This window comes from Schistocerca nitens, chromosome 3, assembly GCF_023898315.1.
Source record: "Schistocerca nitens isolate TAMUIC-IGC-003100 chromosome 3, iqSchNite1.1, whole genome shotgun sequence".
Classification (NCBI taxonomy): Eukaryota; Metazoa; Arthropoda; class Insecta; order Orthoptera; family Acrididae; genus Schistocerca; species Schistocerca nitens.
This window is the reverse complement of record NC_064616.1, coordinates 518,090,343-518,113,566: the sequence shown is the minus strand read 5'-3', so window position 1 is coordinate 518,113,566 and position 23,224 is coordinate 518,090,343. Positions and strand designations below refer to the sequence as shown.

At 47.7% G+C, this 23,224-nt stretch overlaps 1 protein-coding gene across 1 annotated transcript; it reads left to right on the top strand.

The window, feature by feature from the left end:
* The first annotated feature begins 376 nt into the window (after positions 1–376).
* Positions 377–21,012, top strand: LOC126249316 (uncharacterized). Its single transcript, XM_049950970.1, has 3 exons — positions 377–590; positions 3,570–4,087; positions 20,692–21,012. Exons 1-3 carry the CDS (start codon positions 377–379, stop codon positions 21,010–21,012), a joined length of 1,053 nt encoding a protein of 350 aa, XP_049806927.1.
* Positions 21,013–23,224: the final 2,212 nt, after the last annotated feature.

Here is a 23,224-nt window from a genome sequence, read left to right as displayed (position 1 = left end):
TATCTTAAAGTTGCCTGACCCGTCATTAGAGACTGTGATGAACATTATTGAAGCCCAAGATACTTTTGACTATGCTGAGTGTGAGTTAGATCAGCCATGTATTTCTCAAATTGCCTGTGCTAAGCAAGTTATGTCACGCCCGCGGCCCCACCGGCAGAGTCAGACTGTAAACACTAGCCCGCCGCGTCATGTTAAACACATTCGTCAGCCGCGTGTGCAAAATGATAGACTTAAGTCTTGCCCTAAGTGTGTTCTTGCTCATCCTCGTGAACGTTGCCCGTTACGAAACGCGGTTTGTCACTTTTGTCAAAGGAAAGGACACATCCAGACTGTTTGTTTGCGTAAACGCAAGAACAATTCTAGTGCTGCCCAGCCCATGGATATTCATGTTCTTCAAAGCCAGCCCGCCCAGGAGGTCGGGTTTAAAGACTCTTCCACGGTTCGTGTGGGTAATAAACTTGTTCGCAATAAGCCACCCACCCAGCCCTCTGCTATGCGACCCAAGCGTAATTCAAACGCTGTAAAAAGTAATGTACAGACTGCAAGTGAAGCGGGAGTTGTTGTTCCGCCCGCCCAACCCACGAGTTGTCGTAAGCAGCGAACACGCGCTAAACGCGCTGATTTTGTGTCTTCCGCCTCCGCTGCACCGATCCAGAGACAGTGTAATAAACTATTTGTGATGCTACGCATCCAGGATAAGACCTTCAATTTTCAATTAGACACTGGTGCGTCGGTGACTCTCATAAATAGTGCTACGTATGCGGCTATCGGCCGCCCTAAACTGTCAGCGGCAAAACATTCTTTGGCTACTTATAGTGGCGAACACATTCCTGTGTTAGGTGTATGTAGCGTGCCAGCCACATTCCGGGGCAACACAAAAACAGTTTCATTCACAGTGCTCCGCGCTACAGACAGTGTAAATATTTTCGGATTAGACTGTTTTGACTTGTTTGGCCTGTCTATCCAAGACAATGTGTTGCAACTTAATTCTGTTGTTGTTCCTCAAGACAGCATAACCGATTTGTGTAAACGATACAGTGACATATTTACAGACGAACTCGGTTGTGCTGCGAACTTTGCCGCTCATATTACGTTAAAAGATAATGCTCAGCCTCGATTTTTTCGTGCTCGTCCAGTGCCTCACGCCCTCCGGGCACCTGTAGAAGATGAACTTCGTCGTTGGCAAAACAACGGTGTTATTCAACCCGTTTCAGCGAGCCAGTGGGCTTCTCCCTTAGTTATTATAAAGAAACCGTCTGGCAAGTTACGTTTGTGTGCTGATTTTAAGTCGACAGTTAATCCTCAGACTGTCATTGATTCTTTTCCTTTACCTAGACCGGACGAGCTGATGGATAAGTTAGGGGAAGCTCGTTTCTTTTCCAAAATTGATCTCCGTGAAGCATATTTGCAATTGCCCCTCGACGAGCAATCGCAACAGTATTTTGTCATAAACACGTCGTTGGGGTTGTTCCGTTTTCTGCGTTTGCCTTTTGGTTGTGCGTCAGCTCCAGCTGTTTTTCAGCGTTTTTTGTCCCAACTTTTGGCTAATGTGCCATCGTGTTGCAACTATTTCGACGATATTGTTGTGTCCGGTCGGACGCCTGCTGAACATTTCCGTAATTTGGAGTGTTTGTTTACAGTGTTGTCTCAGGCAGGCCTACGTTGCAACATCGATAAATGTTCATTTTTCCTTACGGAGTTGGAGTATCTGGGACATGTTATTAATGCTCAAGGCATTCATCCCTCCCAGTCACATTTAGCAGCTATTCGTGATTTGCCCGCCCCTCGCAATCTGCATGAATTGCAAGCAGTTCTTGGCAAATTGACATATTATATTAGGTTTATACCTAATGCATCACAGATTGCTGCACCGTTGCATCGTCTCCGCCGTAAGAATGTTCCGTTTGTGTGGTCAGCTGATTGCCAATCAGCCTTTCAGCAGCTAAAAGAGGCTTTATTGAATGATCGTTGTCTGGTCCATTACGACCCTAACAAGCCTCTGGTGTTAGCTTGTGATGCTTCTTCTTTCGGTCTCGGTGCTGTGTTGTCTCACCGAGTCGGTAACACCGAACGTCCTATTGCGTTCGCATCTAAATTGTTAAACAAAACTCAGTGTAATTATAGCCAATTGGACAAGGAAGCGTTGGCTATTGTGTTCGGTGTCACAAAATTCCATCACTACCTCTATGGTAGACCATTCTATTTAGTCACAGATCACAAGCCCCTGACGTCGCTGTTTCATCCGTCTAAACCAGTTCCTCAGCGGACAGCTCAGAGACTACAACGTTGGGCTGTTTTGTTATCACAATACCAGTATGAGATACTGTATCGCCCTACAGCTCAGCATGCAAACGCTGACGCGCTTTCTAGATTGACGATTGCTGCGGATGATGTCTTCGATTCCTCTGACGACTCTTGCCATCAGATTGACGCCGATGAGCATCAATCCCTCCGGGATTTTCCGATTGATTATCGTCAGGTGGCACGTGAGACAGCTACGGATCCTCATCTGAGTTTACTATTACGTTTTGTTCAACGTGGTTGGCCGTCCAAGGCAAAGGACATATCGGATCCTGTGGTTCGTCGCTATTATCCGCAACGTCATCTGTTGTCTGTTTCGCACGGAGTTTTGCTGTTACGCACCGAGAATGACCAGCTTCGTGTAGTGGTTCCCCAAGTGCTCCAATCCAAGGTCCTCGACTTGTTGCATCAAGGTCATTGGGGAGTGGTCCGCACCAAGCAGCTCGCCCGCCGTCATTGTACATGGATCGGTATTGATAAGCAGATTACGCAGATGTCTACAGATTGTTCGACGTGTGCCGAACACCAAGCTGCTCCGCCTCAACGCTATTTTGAGTGGGCACGCCCTGCCGGTCCCTGGCAGCGAGTACATATTGATTTCGCTGGTCCATATTGGAATTCTCGTTGGCTCATCGTGATAGATGCATTTAGTAATTTTCCGTTTGTTGTGCCCATGCAGTCTACAACGTCTGCACAAACTATACGGGCGTTGACTTCAATTTTTTGTATTGAGGGTCTTCCAGAAGTTTTAGTGTCTGACAATGGTCCACAATTTACCTCTGCTGAATTTGAAGGTTTTTGTTCTGCCAATGGCATTCGCCATGTTCTTACTCCGCCGTTCCACCCTCAATCGAATGGTGCAGCGGAACGTTTTGTACGCACATTCAAGGATCATATGGACCGCCTTCGTGCTACGCACTCTCGTCAGCAGGCCCTCATCACGTTCCTGTCGTCGTACCGGACCACGCCACGCGACGGCCCTTCGCCTGCGGAGCTTCTCCACGGCCGTCGTCATCGTACCCTACTACGGTTGTTGCACCCCCCGGATCGACCCGCCGCTTCTGAGCATCGCACGCGTTTTCAGCGCAACGACGCCGTTTTTTTCAGAGTTTATCACGGTCGCCGTCGTTGGGAACGTGGTACCGTGATAAGTGTCCAGGGTCGCGGTTTTTATACTGTTCAAGGTGCTACTGGGGTGCACAGGAGGCATCAGAACCAGTTGCGCCGCGCTGGCCGCCCGGATTCTGCCGCTCGTTCTTTGTCCACAGATTTGGTCCGCGGCGGGTTCCAGCCGTGCCTTCCGACTTCGCTGCCGCCCCCAGGGCAGCAGCAGCAGCCGTCGCCGCTACCACGCCGACAGCCCGTCCCGTTGCTGCCTCCCGCGCAGCTTCATACGGGAGCGCCCCGGGTGGTCGCTCCGGCGCCTGCGGTCCCTCTTCAGTCGCCACCGCCTTCGGAGCTGATGGACGTCGACCCCTCAGCCGGGCCGCCTTCCCAAGCGGTGGCTGTGCAGCCTGTACTGCAACCGCTTTCCTTGGGCACCCCCATGGAGTCTGACACCGCAGCGCCTTGTCCGGCGCCCACTCAGCAGCCGTCGACGCAGCGTCAGGAGACGCTGCCTCTCTTCGTGGGTCCCGACGCCCCGTCGCGTCCAGTACCAGAAGCTGTGCCCGTGGTCACAGGCGTGCACCCTGACCTCGGTTTTCAGTCGGTGTTTCCCGAGGCCCCGCGCAGCCAATGCTGGGGTGCGGACCGGGGACTGCCACCGACAACAGTCTCCGCCCCGGTCTCTTCTGCTACGCCTGCGGCCAGACCCCTCCCCCACCGTCGACGCTCGCCACGTCCTTATTCAACGACGGTGCGGCGACTTGGGGGGGGGGGGGAGGAGTGTTATATCCTAGCCAGTAATGCCAACCGAGCCCGCTGCCAAAAAGGTTGGCAGCATCAAAGTCCGGACGCCGTCCGCATAAGCAGCGCCAGCGATACAGGAAATCGCCGCAAGTCTGCGCGCGCCACCGCTGGCTTCTGGCTTCTTAAGCGCTGGAGTCGCGAGCGCTAGGACAGTTCTGTATCCGCCGCTCAGTTGTATACTCGCCACCGAATTGTGTACCTGCTAGTCAGTTGTGTGTTCATCGCAGCAGAGTTGTTGTTTGTCGTCAGCCGACGCTGACCAAGCCGCTCCGACTCGAACTAGACAGATTTCTGTAGACCATGTTCACCACTGTGTTCTGTATCGTCGTTAATAAAGATAAGTACCGACTTTCATTTAATCCGAGTGTTTGGGTTTTCATCTTTCTGTTCACTGTTCCAGCGGACCGGTCGGCCCGCTATTAAAAGTGTGGCGGTGACTTCGTAGGCCGTTTCTACAGTGAAGTGTTGTCACTACGAAGGCCGTCAAAAAAATAAGGGTGCATGAACGCTATCCACCTGCATCATTGTTACCTGTGCCACTATTTTGCAAAAAGAATTGTATAAGATTACCTCTAAATTCATACAGGATGTGTATTTACAGATTACGAGACGACTGGAAGCTGTTTTGAACGCCAACGGGTTTTCCTACACTGCGTAAAGCGTGGTAATGTGTTGTGTTTTCGTTGTTCCCAGATTTTCGTCCACCTTTGTACGTTGCTATGCATTTAAAGGAATAGTATCGTACCCACACCACGAATGTATTGCTGCATCTACCATATTTATGAAATAATCGAGTACTGTGTGCAGCCGGCCGGAGTGGCCGAGCGGTTCTAGGCGCTACAGTCTGGAAGCGCGGGACCGCTACGGTCGCAGGTTCGAATCCTGCCTTGGGCATGGATGTGTGTGATGTCCTTAGGTTAGTTAGATTTCAGTAGTTCTAAGTTCTAGGGGACTGATGACCTCAGAAGTTAAGTCCCATAGTGTTCAGAGCCATTTGAACCATTTGATGCAACTTTGAATTTCATATTTTGTTTATGGTATGTTTTGTGTTAATACCGCGGCTAAGCTTCGTCTCATTTGATCTAACTGTAAGTTTAAGAAGTGGCGTTGTTTTTGCGAATTTCCTCAATATTGTGAAAACTGGTGTAAAAATAATGTTCGTTTCAAGCATATCGTTCAAGAACTCCTCGAGGCTGTTGAAATCCTGAAGGAGATCATTATTCTGAATCGGTCAGCTCTCAAGTATCAGCCACTTTCGAGACTCTCCCCTCTGCACAGTTTGTAACACAGCTGGACACTGGATTCCACATCATCACGTCACCTAAAGATCTTTCCACTGTCACTAGAGAATTCTACGTCTTGTACTTGTCACATACGCTATTGTCAAGAGGTGTAAATCAAAATAAGCTACTGCAAACTTATGATCGAAAATCGTAAGCTGAGAAATCGCCTAAGCTGTGAGTGAAACATATAAACTGCGATCGGTCCAGTATTCACCAGATACACTTGAATGAGAACACACTTGTGGCTGATAGAGCGTCCAACTGTGTTGAGCAGAAATCTTTTTCAAATTTTCTCCTCTGCTTTCATCCTTTTCGTCTTCTTCCACTGTCTTCCCCTTCTTAATTTCCATTTGAACATCATCAACATGGCCGTCGAGTTTAACTTCTACACCCGACAGCTGGGTCACCATCAGCACTGTCATGTGCCCTGACTCTATGAGACACTGTACAGAGATTTGATATTTATCCCATGACATTGATGGGTAGTCTGGTAACGCCAGACCTCTCCCTTCGGGTCAAATATTGGTGATAAGAATTTCGTCTACCCACATGGTCAAAACCGAAAACCTCCCGATGGAATGTCAGTGAACTAGGCATGTTAACATAGCTTGCTTTGACGGTATTTGTTACTCTAAGTAAATAGATACGAGACAATGAGATATAACTTGTATAACGACTTTTCAGCAAAACCACTATTATAAACCTTCTACACTGATAATGAACACTATCAGATCAAAAGTATCAGGACATCTATTACATGTCAATCTGCATGACTAGTCTGCAATCTACGATTCAGGACCTGGTAGAGGGTTCATAGAGCCACCTTCAAGCTATTTCTCTATCCTTCCACTCTCGAACATTGCGCGGGAGGAATGAACACGTAAATTTTTCCGTGCGATCTCTGATTTCTCTAATTTTATTACGAAGATCATTTCTATGTATGTTGGTGGGTGCCAACAAAGTATATTCGAATTCGGAGGAGAAAGTTGGTGGTTGAAATTTCGTGAAAAGGTCTCGCTCTAATAAAAAGCGCATTTATTTGAAGGACATTAGCAAAGATTGTGAGAGCCCTTCGCCTTTATGACGGCTTTAACTCTTTCTGGGACACTTACAATCAGCTGTATGGATGCCTGTGGTGGAATGGCACGTCATTCTCTCTCAAGAACCGAAACCAAGGAACGTAATGATGTTGAACGCTGGAGTCTGTAGCGAAGTCGACGTTTTAACTCATCCTCAAGGTGTTACATTGGGTTCACGTCGGGTCTCTGGCCAGGTAGGTCCATTTCAAGAATTCTATTGGCCACGTACCATTGCCTCACAGATGATGCCTTATGACAGGGTGCATTGTCAAGCAGATACAAATAACCACCGTCTCCGAGGAGTTCGTCTACAGTACACAGTACACAATGCTTTATTATGGGTTCATATCATTCCCCATTTAGCTGTTTCTTAATCGCTATAAGGAGATCACACCATCACCACAGAAAACACCCACATACCGTAACATCACCATCTCTGTACTTTACCGTTGGCACTCCGTGTGATGACTGGTAACGTTCTCCAGGCATTCGCCAAAGCCGGCAGGAGTGGCAGAGCGGTTCTAGGCGCTACAGTCTGGAACCGCGCGACCGCTATGGTCGCAGGTTCGAATCATGCCTCGGGCATGGATGTGTGTGATGTCCTTAGCTTAGTTAGGTTTAAGTAGTTCTAAGTTCTAGGGGACTGATGACCACAGATGTTAAGTCCCATAGTGCTCAGAGCCATGTGAACCATTTTGAACCACTGTCCAGTGCCGTCGCTCTTTACAGCACTTCGAGCGTCGCTCAGCACTGTCCCCTGAAATGTGTGCCTTACCAGAAGCAGCTCCACCATTGTACCTCGTTATTATTTTTAACTCCCGACACGCAGTAATTGCGGTGGCTGGCTGCTGGTAGAACTTTGGAAGTCACAAGTGATGCCTTCCGTCGATTTCTTGCGATTCCGTACAATCAACATCCGCAATGCTCGACGGCCAATTCTGTCAGTAATCAAGGTTTGCTTGGTCTCTGATTACCAGTGGTTTCCTTCGCGTTTTCACTTTACACACACACACCACCAACAGCACCATTGGGCAGCCTTAGATGGGTCGAAATATTCCAAGTGGATTGATTACTCAAGTGATATCCAATGACTAGTCCACATTCGAAGTCACTGAGCACTGCTACTCAACGCATTCTCCTGCTACTGCTTCTCTACTGACAACACAGTACTCCCGCCTCCTTTTATACTGGTGGGACCACCCCTCGTGACACCTAACTTCAATTTCGAATTACTTTGAGGTATCCGGATAAATTTGATACGTTGTGTAATGTAAATATCTTTGTATTTGCTTCGCACTTGAAGAGGATAGTGATAATTAAATGGCACTGATGCATCTTGGAACTCCCCAATGACTATGAATTAACTAGACATACAAGTCCACATATGACCGCAAAACAACATGATAGACAAGTGCATGCACTATTAAATCCTAAGAGCGTGAATATTCTACAACTGGCGCATAAGTAAATTGTAAAATTTCTGTTGACACAGAAAAAATTAGTTACCTAAAAGGTATTAGTTAAAACCATAATTAAGTAATTAAGTTTGTTTCGAAAGGCACTGCAAGACTTTTGCTCGTTGATTCTTGAAAGGCCAGTTTTTAAACAGTATGTGCTACATCACTGCAGACTTGCAGATCAGCGTTTCTTTTATCATATGCTCCCACTTTCCCATTGTTATCTCTTATTTCACCACTGATTGAGTGTTATCACCGTCGCTAAATCCAGAGAGGAGTGAAAAAAAATTCTAAATTAAGGTAACAATCCCTGTTATACACTGAAGAGCCAAAGAATCTGGTATAGCTGCCTAATATCGTGTAGGGCCCCGCGAGCCTGCAGAAGTGCCGCAACACGACGTGCCATGGACTGGACTAATGTCTGAAGTAGTGCTGGAGGGAACTGACACCACGAATCCTGCAGGGCTGTCCATAAATTCGTAAGAGTAGGCCTACGAGAGTGTGGAGATCTCTTCTGAGCAGCATGTTGCAAGGTATCCCAGATATGCTGAATAATGTTCATGTCTGGGAAGTTTGGTGGCCAGCGGAGTGTACCTGGAGCCACTCTGTAGCAATTCTGGACGTGTGGGGTGCCGCATTGTCCTGCTGGAATTGCCCAAGTCCGTCGGAATGCACAATGGACATGAATGGATGCAGGTGATCAGACAGGATGTTCTTGAACGTGTCAGCTGCCAGATTCGTATCTAGACGTATCAGGGGTCCCATATCACTCCAACTGTACACGCCCCACTCCATTACAGAACCTCAGTCAGCTTGAACAGTCAGCTTGAACAGTCAGCTGCTGACAAGCAGGGTTCATGAATTCATGAGGTTGTTTCCACACCCGTACACGTCCATCCGCTCGATACGATTTGAAACGGGCATTATGTCAACACTCTAATATCGGTGTGACGGGCCCAGGCGAGGCGTAAAGCTTCGCTTACACGCTGACATTTTTGGCCCAGCATGGAAATCTGCGTCTATCCCCCACCCCCTCGGTAGCTGAGTGGTCAGCGCGACAGAATGTCAATCCTAAGGGCCCGGTATCGATTCTCGGCTGGGTCGGAGACTTTATCCTCTCAGGGACTGAGTGTTGTGTTGTCCTAATCATCATAATTTCATCCTCATCGACGCGAAAGTCGCCGAAGTGGCGTCAAATCGAAAGACTTGCACCTGGCTAACGGTCTACCCGACGGGAGGCCCTAGTCACACGACATTTACATGTACATTGAAATATGCAGCAATTTGCGGAAGGGCTGCACTTCTGTCACGTTGTTGAACGATTCTCTTCATTCATCGTTGGTCCCGTTCTTGCAGGATCTTTTTCCGGCCGCAGCGATGTCGGAGATTTGATATTTTACCGGATTCCTGATATTCACGGTACACTCGTTAAATGGTCGTACGGGAAATTCCTCACTTCATCGCTACCTCGGAGAAGCTGTGTCCCATCGCTCGTGCGCCGACTATAACACCACGTTCAAACTCACTTAAATCTTGATAACCTCCGATTGTAGCAGCAGTAACGGTCCAAGAACTGCACCAGACACTTATTGTCTTATATAGTCGTTGCCGACCGCAGTGCCGTGTACTACCTGTTTACATATCTCTGTATTTGAATACGCATGCCTGTACCAGTTTCTTCGGTGCTTCAGTGTAGAAGGAGAATACATGGAGTCGTCTGCTCATTTACTTTGAACACTTCAGAGTAAGATATTAATAAAGTTTGTAAAAAGTAACTACTATAAACATTTATAGAAGTTAAAGTGTTTATAATTCGCATTTCAACAAAAGTTTGGAATATCATAGAGTTTATTACAATGACTTCTTATAGTACATCCATTGAGGTTCGTTCAATACTTTATTAACAACATTAACATAACTCCCTCTGAAAACAAGAACAATTTTAGTTAGTTACAAAACATCATTATGAAACGAAGCAGACTCTCCCCTAAGTGTACACCTTGAAAACAAAAACAGCTGAAATCGTTATCTCATGATGCTGATTATCAGTCTTCTTTAGTAGTGAATATGTCCTCCCCGCACACGGATTTGTTCCACTCTGCGAGGCATTCTCTAGATGAGGTTTACCTTGGGGTATGGGACCCACTCCTCAATGGCGGCTTCAGTGAGGTCCTGAAGATTATCAGGTGGCTTTGAACTCTGTGCAAAGGACACCCTCAACAGGTCCCATGCATGCTCAATTGCATTCATGTCTGGGATTTTTGCTGGCCAATGCATTCGGCAGATGTTGCATCGCCGGCCGGGGTGGCCAAGCGGTTCCAGGCGCTGCAGTCTGGAACCGCGCGACCGCTACGGTCGCAGGTTCGAATCCTGCCTCGGGCATGGATGTGTGTGATATTCTTAGGTTAGTTAGGTTTAAGTAGTTCTAAGTTCTAGGGCACTGATGACCTCAGAAGTTAAGTCCCATAGTGCTCAGAGCCATTTGAACCATTTGATGTTGCATCTTTGAAGATACCGAGACGCTGCTAGAGTACGGTGAGGGCATTGTCACCGATTTAACGTCTGTAGGGCCTTACTGTCGGTTTTAGGACCTCTTGGAGGTATCGGGGACCAGTCAACTTGCCATAGATGGGAATTAGAGGGGCCCGTCGTCCCATCATTATTTGGGCTCACAAAATTATACTTACACCTGCAAACGGATGGAGCTCCTGAACGTATCGGCGTTCCTGGTGTCGTATAGCGCGTCTCCAAACCAGTCCTGGTCTCGTCACCAACATGAAATTACTCCATTCTGCGTCCGCCCGCGGTAGCTGAGTGCTCAGCGCGACAGAATGTCAATCCTCAGGGCCCGGGTTCGATTCTTGACTGAGTCGGAGATTTTCTACGTCAGGGACTGAGTGTTGTGTTGTCCTAATCATCATTTCATCCCCATCGACGCGCAAGTCGCCGAAGTGGCGTCAAATCGAAAGACTTGTACCCGGCGAACGGTCTACCCGACGGGAGGCCCTAGTCACACGACATTTACACTCCATTCTGCAATGGTCCAATGTTGATGTGCAAGAGCCCAGGTCCTTGTATTGCGTCAGTTCCGTTGGTTCATTGAAAAACTTCTCTTTGGTCTTCTCGAATGAAGACCACCGTTATGCAGTCTCCTAGGCACTGTTTGGCTTGAGATACGAATCCCTGTTGCCCGGGAGAAGTCATTTCCAACATTTCTGCCAGTTGATGTTGAGCGCCTGTGAGCTGACAATTGGAGGAAACGATCCTGCATTGGTGTTGTCATACGAGGACGACAACTGCGATGTCTGTCGTTCATATTTTTTTTGTCTCTGTACTCTCTTCACACCTCAGACACGCCACTTTGAGTGAAATGTAACCGATCGGTAACATCTTGCTGTGTATGACCTGCTGCAAGTAAAGACACTATCCTGACTCTATCAAGGAGTGTATGCCTCTACGTGGCATATTATTGCAGTGCTGAACACAAACTGAATGAAGCTGTTGTTAATACTGGACTGCTCGCTGTGTGGCGCCCGCGACAGCGGTATGTTTAAGTAAATGGGAAAGGGCCACAAAGGGTGCCAGTAGTAAACACCGCCCAGTATATGGGCCCTAACTGGATAATGCGTGAAATGCCTAGGTCAATGAGATCTTTTGGCTCTGAGCACTATGGGACTCAACTGCTGAGGTCATTAGTCCCCTAGAACTTAGAACTAGTTAAACCTAACTAACCTAAGGACATCACACACATCCATGCCCGAGGCAGGATTCGAACCTGCGACCGTAGCGGTCTTGCGGTTCCAGACTGCAGCGCCTTTAACCGCACGGCCACTTCGGCCGGCAATGAGATCTCTAGTATACTAAGATAGTATTCCAAACTTTTGTTGAGCAGTGTATTTATTACAGTGCTGTAGTTGGTACACCTAATTCTCTAATTTCTATTGATTGCCATTACTAATTAGAAGCACATTATCTTAATTAGCCTGTTTGATTTATATTTAATGAGTTCTAGTGCATTATTTACAATTAACAGTTTTTGTTTATGTAAATTAGCTTCCAAACATAGCACAACAGATATCTGCAGCACATAAATGGTTCCCCCAAAATGCGATTCATAAAAGCGTACTTCAATACCAAATAATAGTTATTTGACATTAAAAATGCTTGCCAAATGGATAATCTAATTTTATTACTATGTATAGACCAGTATTCAACGTAGATTACGAGTCTCAGACGGTTAATCTGTTGTTATGTTGCTTAGTACGTTGCCCTTTGGTAGGGTAAGAGTGATGGCAGTCGAGCTGAAAAATTGGTAGATCACAATTTGCTGGGGCGAAAAAGAAAGACATTTCCGAGACATACACTGATGAGGGAAAACATTATAACCTCCACCCACAGAGAGATTGAATGCCACCTGTTATCGTTGTCGGCTTGTAATGCAATAATAAAAGTATATAGCAGAAGCAGAGACAAATGGCATATAAATCTCGCTACGATACGGCCGCAAATGCGGATATCAACTAGCATAAAAGACTTTGACGAAGGGAAGATTGTTACGACCCGACGACTGGGAACAAGCAACTCGGAAACGGTGAAACTGGTCGGCCGTTCACGTGCTGCCGGCATGAGCAAAAATGGTTCAAATGGCTCTGAGCACTATGGGACTTAACATCTGAGGTCATCAGTCCCCTAGAACGTAGAACTACTTAAACCTAACTAACCTAAGGACATCACACACATCCATGCCCGAGGCAGGATTCGAAGCTGCGACCGTAGCGGTCGCGTGGTTCCAGACTGAAGCGCCTAGAACGCTCGGTCACATCGGCCGGTCGGCATGAGCACCTATGGAAAGTGGTTTAAGGACGATGAAAACACGAGTAGGCGACGAGATGCTGCACGATCACGCCTCATTATAAAACGTGGGGTTGGGGGGGTTGCCTCCTTGTACTGTAGAATACGCGGAGATTGTTTGCAGACGATGCTGTCGTGTACCGTTTAGTAAAGTCATCAGAAGATCAAAACCAGCTGCAAAATGACTTAGACACGATATATGTGTGGTGCGAAAAGTGAGAATAGTTTCTCACTAAGGAGAAAGAGTGAGGTCACGCACTAAATACCTAGGAACCACAGTTACGATCAACTTAAATTGGGACGGTCACATAGATAATGTTGCGGGGAAGGCGAACTAAAGACTGTATTTTATTACCAGAACACGTAAAAGACGTCACAGCTCTGCTAAAGAGATTGCCTATACCACGCTTGCCCGTCCTCTGGTAGACTACTGCTCTACGGTATGAGACCTTTACCGGATATGATTGACAAAGGACATTGGAAAAGTCCAAAGAAGGGCAGCTCGTTTTGTATTATCATGAAATAGGCGAGAGAGTGTCACGGATATGGTAACTGAGTAGGGGTAGCAATCAGTAAACAAAAGGCGCTTTCCTTTGCAGCGAGATCTTTTCACGAAATTACAAAAAAATGGTTCAAATGGCTCTGAGCACTATGGGACGTAACATCTGTGGTCATCAGTCCCCTAGAACTTAGAACTACTTAAACCTAACTAACGTAAGGACATCACAAACATCCATGCCCGAGGCAGGATTCGAACCTGCGACCGTAGCAGTCGCGCGGTTCCGGACTGAGCGCCTAGAACCGCAAGACCACCGCGGCCGGCACGAAATTACAATCACTAGCTTTCTCATTTGAATGTGTAAATAGTTCATAGTTGCCAACTTACTTAGGGAGAAATGATTTTCGTAATAAAATAAGAGAAATCAGACCTTGTAGAGAAATACTGAAATGTTTATTTTTACCACGCGCTATTAGAGAGTGGAACGGTAGAGAAATAGTCTGAAGGTGGTTCGAAGAACTCTCTGCCAGGCACTTAAATGTGAACTGCAGAGAAATCTTGTTGATGTAGATATGTGGCAAATAAGACGACAGAATACAATGCTACCGCAGGCACAAATATTTCGAAGCACATCGTTCAAAGCGCGTTGTAGAAAATGGGGTCTCGCTGCACGTGATCGGCTGTTACATTTAGACGCGCATGCTGCATAAGATGTGTATGAATGTCGAGGTAAGGGTGACCTTGCTTAGAATTCTCATACATGGAGTCTCCCCACAGTACACTGGTGTGCAAGACTTACGGACGAAAAGGACTTCCGTATGATGTGACATTGTCAAGTAACACAGCTCGATAAAAACTGACCATAAATAGAAAGAACTGCTGCTACTGCATATTACAGTAAGTAACTGAAAGAAACACGAACAGAAGTGACACTTTAGATCGAAGACAATAACTACACTGAAATCACTCCGATGTAAGATGGTCCCCTGGACATTACAGAAGGTGGGACGTGGTTCTTAATAGAGTGTGTGACCACCACTGATGGCAATGCCTGCTCTGAAAACTGCTCCAGTGCTGGCCACAAAGTTGGTAAGGAGTTCTTGTGTAGGACATTCCATTCGTCCCACAGCGCGATTGACGACTGATGGATGGTGCATGTGGACGTGCTCTAATACGCATTTAACACGTGTGCCAAGGGATTTAAGACAGATGAACGGGCAAGCCAGTCCATTCGCTGAATATCCTCTCGTTCTAAGAGCTACTTCATCTGCACAGTCCGATATGGTCAGTACGCCCATGAAACATGATGCCTCCCCACACCATAACACCTAGACCACCAAAACTATCATGTTCGACAATGTTCCTGGGTGCATTACGTTTTCCCAGCTCTCGCCATATGATGGTCTGTAGTGCACCCAGAAACATCTTCGAACATGACTGTGGACGTATCACGTCATGGAAAAGTCAACACCCTCCTCTAGCTTATCCACATCTCAACCCTTCTCTTGACACATCTGTGGTGGGGTCAGAACCGCGACTCCGAGGACTGAAATTACGCAGTTCTCTTATAGGTGGTCAACGAAATCGTTTTGGACACTCCAGTTCTCAGAAGATTCAACCCTTTTCGAAGGAAGTCTCGGGGCTGCAACCACATTGAACGCAATCTCACTCCTTCGGAGTGTTGCATGACCACAATTTTTTTCTCGGGTATACAGAGTGGAACTACTAGGGACGGTTCAAACCCATTATAGAGGAGCTTAACATGATCCAAAGCAGCAAAATGTATTTGTCATCGCACCTTTCTCGCACCCTCATGTGCAAGTGTGCACGGAGGTGTGTGATATTGACACATTCGTGAATAAAATGGCAAAGGGTCCCTCTAAATCCCCCAGTTGGGCAACACCCTCGGTGGCAACTGCGCACCTTTGTTAAGCGCTTTAAAAACGTATCTGTACAGAGACACCCATGCTCTGATCCCTAACCATTGGCAGCATAGGCAACCCCTTTGACATCTCTTAGATTTCACTTATGGCCAGCATGCGAAGACTGACCAGTGTATCTCCTTTCATAGTCTCCCTCGTACAATGTCACAAGAAACCTTTCCCCAGCTGCATAAATTTTGTGTTGGCTGTTTGAAATTACCAAATACGTGAGCTAGGGAAGGGTGTTTTTTGAAGATGGTGCAGGCTTTATTCTTCTCTTGTCAAAGGGGGTTGAAGTATTGTAATTTTTCCTTACTCTTCTGGAACTAGACGTTACTCGTATTTTTGAGTCACAAAATAAGAATATCTACATCTTCACCTGTCATCGGAACACTATCGAAGTCAGAAGCTTGCCGACCTCAGTGGCCGAGCGGTTCTAGGCACTACAGTCTGGATCTGCGCGACCGCTACGGTCGCAGGTTCGAATCCTACCTCGGGCATGGATGTGTGTGATGTCCTTAGGTTAGTTAGGTTTAAGTAGTTCTAGGGGACTGATGTCCTCAGAAATTAAGTCCCATAGTGCACATAGCGATTTGAACCATTTTTGAAGTCAGAAGCCTTTGATATAACAGTGTTCATTATCATGTCATCGGTATCTTCTATTGCTTGTTTTACCACAGTGCCGTTTGCTGCCATTGCAGACATCTGCATTGTAATGAAGTTTGTGGAAGACGAATTATCGGAAATGTTTTTACACGTCGTTCATATAACTGTCACATATTGGAGCGAACTTGGTTGTTGTAATCTTACTCTGTACTTTATGTAGAAGGCATCCACTGTCCACTACTGCATATTAGCGCACGCCAAGGTCCACTTCTTCTTGAATCAGAGTGAAAGCTGCATACAACATTGATTTTGTACCCTTGGGCATACTGTGTGAAGAGACTAATTGGCAAACGTGCTTGGCAAAGCAAACTAGGTGGAAGACGTGAAAGGATCAATTGCAACAATTTTGTCTGCAGTCTTCATAACGTTTGAAACCTGCGGCTACGGTAATGACATAATTCTTTAATTTCAGGTTCGGATCTATAAAACTTTCTCCCACGATTATCTTCATGCAGCTGATGCCAACTCGTTGAGCTACATAATAGTTCATCTCTTCACGACCAATAGTTCCTGCGATAACTGAAAATATATCCTTAATCTGAAACAATGGCACTTGTTCAGAGAACCATGCACTTAGTTTCTCAGTATCAAGATTATCTCTGGATATAGAGGAAGAACCGTGCGACTGCTACGGTCGCAGGTTCGAATCCTGCCTCGGGCATGGATGTGTGTGATGTCCTTAGGTTAGTTAGGTTTAAGCAGTTCTAAGTTCTAGGGGACTTATGACCACAGCAGTTGAGTCCCATAGTGCTCAGAGCCATTTGAACCATTTTTGATATAGAGGAAGGCCTCACGACAGGGCATCCCAGAAATGTTGATAGAGACTTCGAGTGGCTGTAGGTGGTGTCTTGAGGAACAAAGAGAGAATAGGACCCCGTGCCTGGAAACGTAATCCGACGACATTACAGAGCGTCGACGTTACAGGCGCCACCGTCTGCCATTAGGCAACACCTTGTTCAGCAAACGTGACTTCGCACGCTGACCATAGACGGAATGTCTCGCAATGTTGTTTGTTGTTCAGTGATCGCGACTGACTGCCACGATTTCCAGTGGAGAAGCTGGAGCTAGCTAATGCGTAGACAGGCTTTGCACCCTATGAATGCCATACTCTGTTGCCTTGGTGGATGACGGTTTCAGACACGTGTCTCTATCTGCAGTTTATTTTTCTCTTGTATACCGAAAAACATTGGAGATTTTAGAGGATTTTAGGAGAGAAATAAGCTGCGGATGGAAATTCGTGTCTGAAAACGGCATTTACCAAGGCAACAGAGTACCTCATCCACAGGATACAAGGCCTTTCTATGCAGCAGCTAGCCCTATCTTCTCCCCTGGCGATCTAAACAGTCAGTGTGTGATTACCAAATAGCAAAGAACACTGCGAGTCGTTCCGTCTACTGTCCGCCAGCATACTAAGCCACGTTTGCTGCCGAATGGATGGCCTAATGGCAGGGAACGGTGCCTATAACTTCGACATTTGTAGCGTCGTTAGATGACTTTTCAGGACACGGGTTCCCATCCTCGCATTGTTCCTGAAGACACCCTCTGCAAACCCTGAAGTTGGTCGCAATATTTCTGGGACACCCTGTATAAACGTTGTCAAAGTATTCCAGAATGTACCCCAGTGAAAATCTATATTTGTTCACAGATGTGTTGGAAGCATAAGATAGAAGCAACACAATTCATTATGCCACGACCATTCAGCACTTCATCACAGGTATGAAGACTTGTTCTATGGTCACGACCAATCAGGTGTGCGACCAGAATTTTTCAGTACAATTAACAGTGAAGTAACGCTCAGCCAGCCCGCCCGGTTTGCCGTGCGGCCTAACGCACGGCTTTCCGGATTGGGAAGGAGCGCCTGGTTCCCGGCACCAATCCGCCCGGAGGACTTCTGTCGAGGACAGGTGAGCCGGCCAGTCTGTAGATGGTTTTTAGGCGGTTTTCCATCTGCCTCGGTGAATGCGAGCTGGTTCCCCTTATTCCGCCTCAGCTTCTCTATGTCGGCGATTGCTGCGCAAACACGTTCTTCACGTACGCGTACACCACCATTACTCTACTACGTAAACATAGGGGTTACTCTCGTTTGGTGTGAGACGTTCCCTGGGGGAGTGGGGGAGGGGGGAGGGGTCCACCGGGGGCCGAACCACACAATAACCCTGAAAGAATGGTTCGGTGTGGGGTGGCGGAGGGGTGAAGTGGACTGCGGTAGTCGTCGTGGGGTTGTGGACCACTGCAGTGGGGACGCAGCCTCTCCGTTGTTAGTATCAGGACTTACCGTTAGGCGTCGGTACTGGCACGACGACGTAGGGTTGAAACACAAATGCCATCCTACATTACATTTGCTAACAGTCAACATAGGTCTGGATAAGAAAGAACCGGGCTTTACTCGTAAATCTGTTTTACCAAAACAACAGCAATAGGGCTGCTACTCTTCGCGAGTATCGACGCATTAGAGAAATACGGACAGGTCTTCTTTCCACATCGGAGTTGTAGAACATGATTCGGAAGTTCATACTAACTAGCGATTTGGGAATTACTCCTGCAAGACGTCGACGGCCATTTGCGCCACAAATTCTTGAAGAAGTTACTGTTGCCACGGCTGAGAATACTGGACACAATGAGCGATCTTCAAGCCGTGCACAATGTTGAGCAGAACAAACCAGCCGCGCGGGATTAGCCGAGCAGTCTCATGCGCTTCAGTCATGGACTGTGCGGCTGGTCCCGGCGGAGGTTTGAGTGCTCGCTCGGGCATGGGTGTGTGTGTTTGTCCTTAGGATAATTTAGGTTAAGTAGCGTGTAAGCTTAGGGACTGATGACCTTAGCAGTTAAGTCCCATAAGATTTCACACACATTTGAACAGAACAAACCAAAGCCTTCGATTTGTCGATAACATATTCAGAAACTGCAGTACGCCTGCTGAAGAAATTGTTTACAAACACTTGTGTGGGCTGAATTGGAATACTTCTCAAACGTATGAAACTAGTAGAGGACAACGAACGTATACTCGTATAAAGGACAGCACAATGGTTACAGGCTTCTTCCTCACATCCGAAATTTTAATAAGTCGCAGTGACGGACACTCGAAGAAACGAGCTTAGTTTCAGACCGGTACTTACTTGCAAAGGAAAGTTCCTATCGCGCACCCACACAGTGGTAAAATGGCCCAATGTATAGTCCGTCAAAACTGAACACAGATCAATCATGAAAACAGGAAGTAGTTTTAGTGAACTGTGAAAAAATAAGAAAAACAGAAACAATGAACGGTCCAAGTTCAATATGTGCAACATCGAGTGAATTACAAGAATCACAGCGTCGTGGTTGCGTGGTCACGGTGTTTGAACTTCCCGCCCGGTCACTGACGTATTTGTTCTCCTTTTTGAAGTCTTGGTAGTTGTCATACTACACATTGGTTACAGGATGTGAGTTATGTGGTAAGAATATATTACCGTTCCAATAAATGTGATGGCGAGAAGCCGCATAGAACTCTCACAGATACGAAGACAACACATAACTATATTACAACAAAGAAATTCGGTAGTCAAAACTTCGAAAACGGAACGCAGGAGTCATAACATGTGATAATGGTGAAGAACAAATAGGAGGCACGTACTTCTCGAGGCCCCTTCCTTACACCTCACTGTTGCAAACGGACGTTACACCACTATACAGACAGAAATTTGAACACAGCAGACACTTCAGTGACCCGACAGAAGACAGTTCACAATTTTGTGAAACAAAAAAGGGCACGAGGGTGATTTCAACACGGATCTCGCCATTTACAGTCCAATACAACGACCACAGAACCACGAAGCCGCCACTATTCCAATACGCACGATGTTGCACGTCTTCAGTTCATTTATTTTTATTTTTAACCTTTTTGTGCAGTTCAGTACACCTTCTTCCTGTTTTCATGCTTGATCTGTGTTGAGTCTTTGACCGGCTATCCGCTGAGCCATCTTACCACTAAATCTGAGGGGGTAGGTGGGTGGGGGGATGGGGTGCGTTGGGTAGTTTTCCGGTTAGAAATTTGCAAGGACCAACTTTCAGGAGATATTTAATGAATATAAAGCAAACTGTACAAATCGATCCTGTGCAGAACGTGAATATAAAATTATTCTAATAGCAACTGTTACAGAGGGGTACAAACTATCGTTTCTTCCAACATCTCATTCGTAATTATAAAAGCAAGAAATTTCGATGTAGTGTGCAATAAAAGTGTAGTTTCTTCGAGACATCATGCACAGAGAACCGCAAGAACTGATAGGCATTCATTTGTCTATTGTATCCAGCACAGTGTACCTCAAACTAATTGACGAAGCGGCCTGCGACAGACTACTCCAACGATCTGCAAACGGCTTGCACTTCTGTCACGCAGACGGTAATGTGAGCGTGGTAGGAATTGACCATGCTGGTTCGGGGGTGCGTACCGTGCGCATCTTTGAACTACCGTTGGAAGTTCCTGCCAACCTTGTCGTTGATGCACTGCGGCTATACGGCACGGTTCTGAGCCACACCGAGGAGAAACGGAACACATTCGAAACGTACCATGTCCTTAAGGGGTACGACAAGTGCGCATAGAACTTGAAGAAGCACGTTCCATCATATATTTTCGTTGGTGGCTGCCGCGCAATTGTTACATATGATGGCCAACCAAGGACCTGCTCGGGCTGCGGCCAGGATGGCCATGTTAGAAATCAGTGTCTGCAGCTCCGCCTCGTTCAGGTGCCCCGCAATGAACTTCTCCAACGATCCACGATGACCTCTCTCCCGCTAACGTGTGTGGAGGCGGCACGACATGATGTGATGGGTGATCAAAACCTGCTACCTCCTCGGGCCGCTGCGAGCTCCGTTGGAGAGTCAGCGCCATCGACGACGCCGCAGCCAAACAATGCAGAGGGTCCTGCAGCCTCTGCCCACCGCAGCGTCGTGGGCACCCAGCCGCCGTCACTGTCGGGATCGGACACAGGGATTCCTGGTGACCGCGACCATGTGGAGCCCCACCCTCCAGTGGATTTCGAATCTCGGACCCGCAAGCAAAAATAACCCAAGCGACACAAGAAGAGGCGATTGTCAGTTGAAGAACGGGACAGGGATGTGAAGCAGGTGGAAGACATCGATTTCGTTGACTCGTCCACAGTTGCAACGGACTCCAGTGGCATCATTCACCAGAAGGCGCCTGAAGACAAGGAACACTCTCCTACATATGGTAACCCAGAAAACGAGGCGCATTGCGTCGACTCCCAAAACGTGGGCTCCTGTGAAAGCGACCAGCCACCATTGACATCACAATCCTCTCTTGGTGATTGGGCAGACGATATGGAGGCCTATGATGCACAGCAAACGTCGATATCTCCACCAGAACCCATGGCTGACATTGAGCCCGGAGGGCTCTGCCAGTCAGGGGATCATACGGCACAGTAAGGCACAGCATGCGGCTGGATGGCTGTGTGATGTGCGAGATCACTGTGGGCTTGCACCAGCACACTGCCTCCGCCACTTGATATGTCTCAGTCATACCGTGTGGGAACAGTCAATGTCAGTGGTGTCCACTCCACTGTCAAGACCCGCATGTTACAAGACATGATCAGAGCGGCAGACTTGGACATTGTGCTTCTCCAGGAGGTCTGTCCTGAGCTGCGTTTAGACATTTATGGCTACACCACCTACAGCCTACCCACAGGTGATGCTGCAGGAGGAACAGCCATCCTTCTCCGAGATGGCATAGACGCGACGGACGTGACGTACTTGCCGAACGGGCGAGGCATCGCTCTCACACTTGTCGCAGTCTGCCTCATTAACGTCTACGCTCCCTCCGGTAATTCGCACCGTGGTGACAGGCATGTCTTCTATTCGGAGGAGGTAGCCCCACGTTTACAAGGAAATATGGACCATTACATAGTGGGCGGCGATTTTAACAGTGTTCTGCGGCCCGAGGACCAGATACCGCATTACGTCCCATGCCCGGCTCTTCAAGCATTGATGCGGGACCTCGCACTCCACGACACATGGCTCTTACATCACGGTAACCAGCGTGGATGTACGCGCTTTACCAGCCACTCTGTAGTCGTCTGGACCGGATATACGTCTCACGTGCCCTCCGCACAGCAACCCGTGATGCAGAACTCTGGCCGACGGCCTTCACGGATCATCTCGTGTATATCTGCACTATCACCTTACCCCGACAACTCACAAGACGCAGCAGAGGCCCGTGGACGCTGAACGTCTCCCTCCTTGCGAGGAAGCGTGTCGGCAAGCAGTTACTGACACGTGACGTCGATGTATCAGGCGCCTGCCCATGTACGCTTCGACATTGCTGTGGTGGCTGGGATGTGTCAAACCTGCACTCCGAATGACCCTGATAGCCTACGGGCGTGACAGATCGAACTGGCAAAGGACAACATCGGAATTTTACTATACAGCGTTACGTGAGCTGGCGACGCAACCGCCGTCTTCCGAACGTCAGATGTCCGTACAACGCATCAAAGCTCGTCTACTTCGCATCAGGGCAGAGCAGCTGGAATCCGTGCGCGAGTGCAAGACTGTATCCCCAACAAAACGACGGCAGTCTATCACATTGTGCGCGAGAGGCGCCACCGCAAACGTCAGCTCATTACGGCGGTAAACACGGAGGAGGGTGGCTGCGCAGTGACGCAACCGGACATAGCGCACACGTTCGCCAGACACTATGGGGCCTTGTACATGGAAGATCCGCGAAACGTAAGTGATTATGACGAGCTGTTGCACGATTTTGCCGCCCATAGGAACGTGGCACCCGATGATAGTCTGCTGTTACCCGTTACATCCGACGAGCTGACATCGGCCTTGGCACGTGGAGCACCGAACAGGTCGCCTGGACCGGACGGTTTACCCCTGGAATTCTACCGCACTTTTTACGACCTTATGGGCGACAAGTGGCTCCAAATGTTTCAAGACCTGATCCGCCCTGATTTCACTGTCCCCACAAAATTCACAGACGGCATCTTGATCCCAGTACCGAAACCGAATGGTGGTTGTAGGTGGCAGGACTTTCGCCCACTTACACTCCTCAACAACGACTACAAGATCTTCGCCCGCATCCTCCGCGCGCGTCTCCACACCGCTATCGGGAAAGCCATCCACACCGATCAGACACGTTTAGGTGGTGTCAGCAACATTCATACGGCGTTTGGAGCATACCGAGACGTAATTGCTTTGACGGCGGCCTGCAAAATACGAGGCGCCCTTGTCGCCGTAGATTTTGACCACGCATTCGACC

Bases quoted from the DNA above. Each gene is read 5' to 3' on its own strand.
- LOC126249316 (XM_049950970.1), top strand. From the start codon at position 377: ATGGATATTCATGTTCTTCAAAGCCAGCCCGCCCAGGAGGTCGGGTTT. The intron at 591-3,569 runs GTAAGCAGCGAA...CTTTGTCCACAG, and splicing joins CGCCCAACCCACGAGTTGTC to ATTTGGTCCGCGGCGGGTTC. The intron at 4,088-20,691 runs GTCTCTTCTGCT...CGCCTCGTTCAG, and splicing joins CGACAACAGTCTCCGCCCCG to GTGCCCCGCAATGAACTTCT.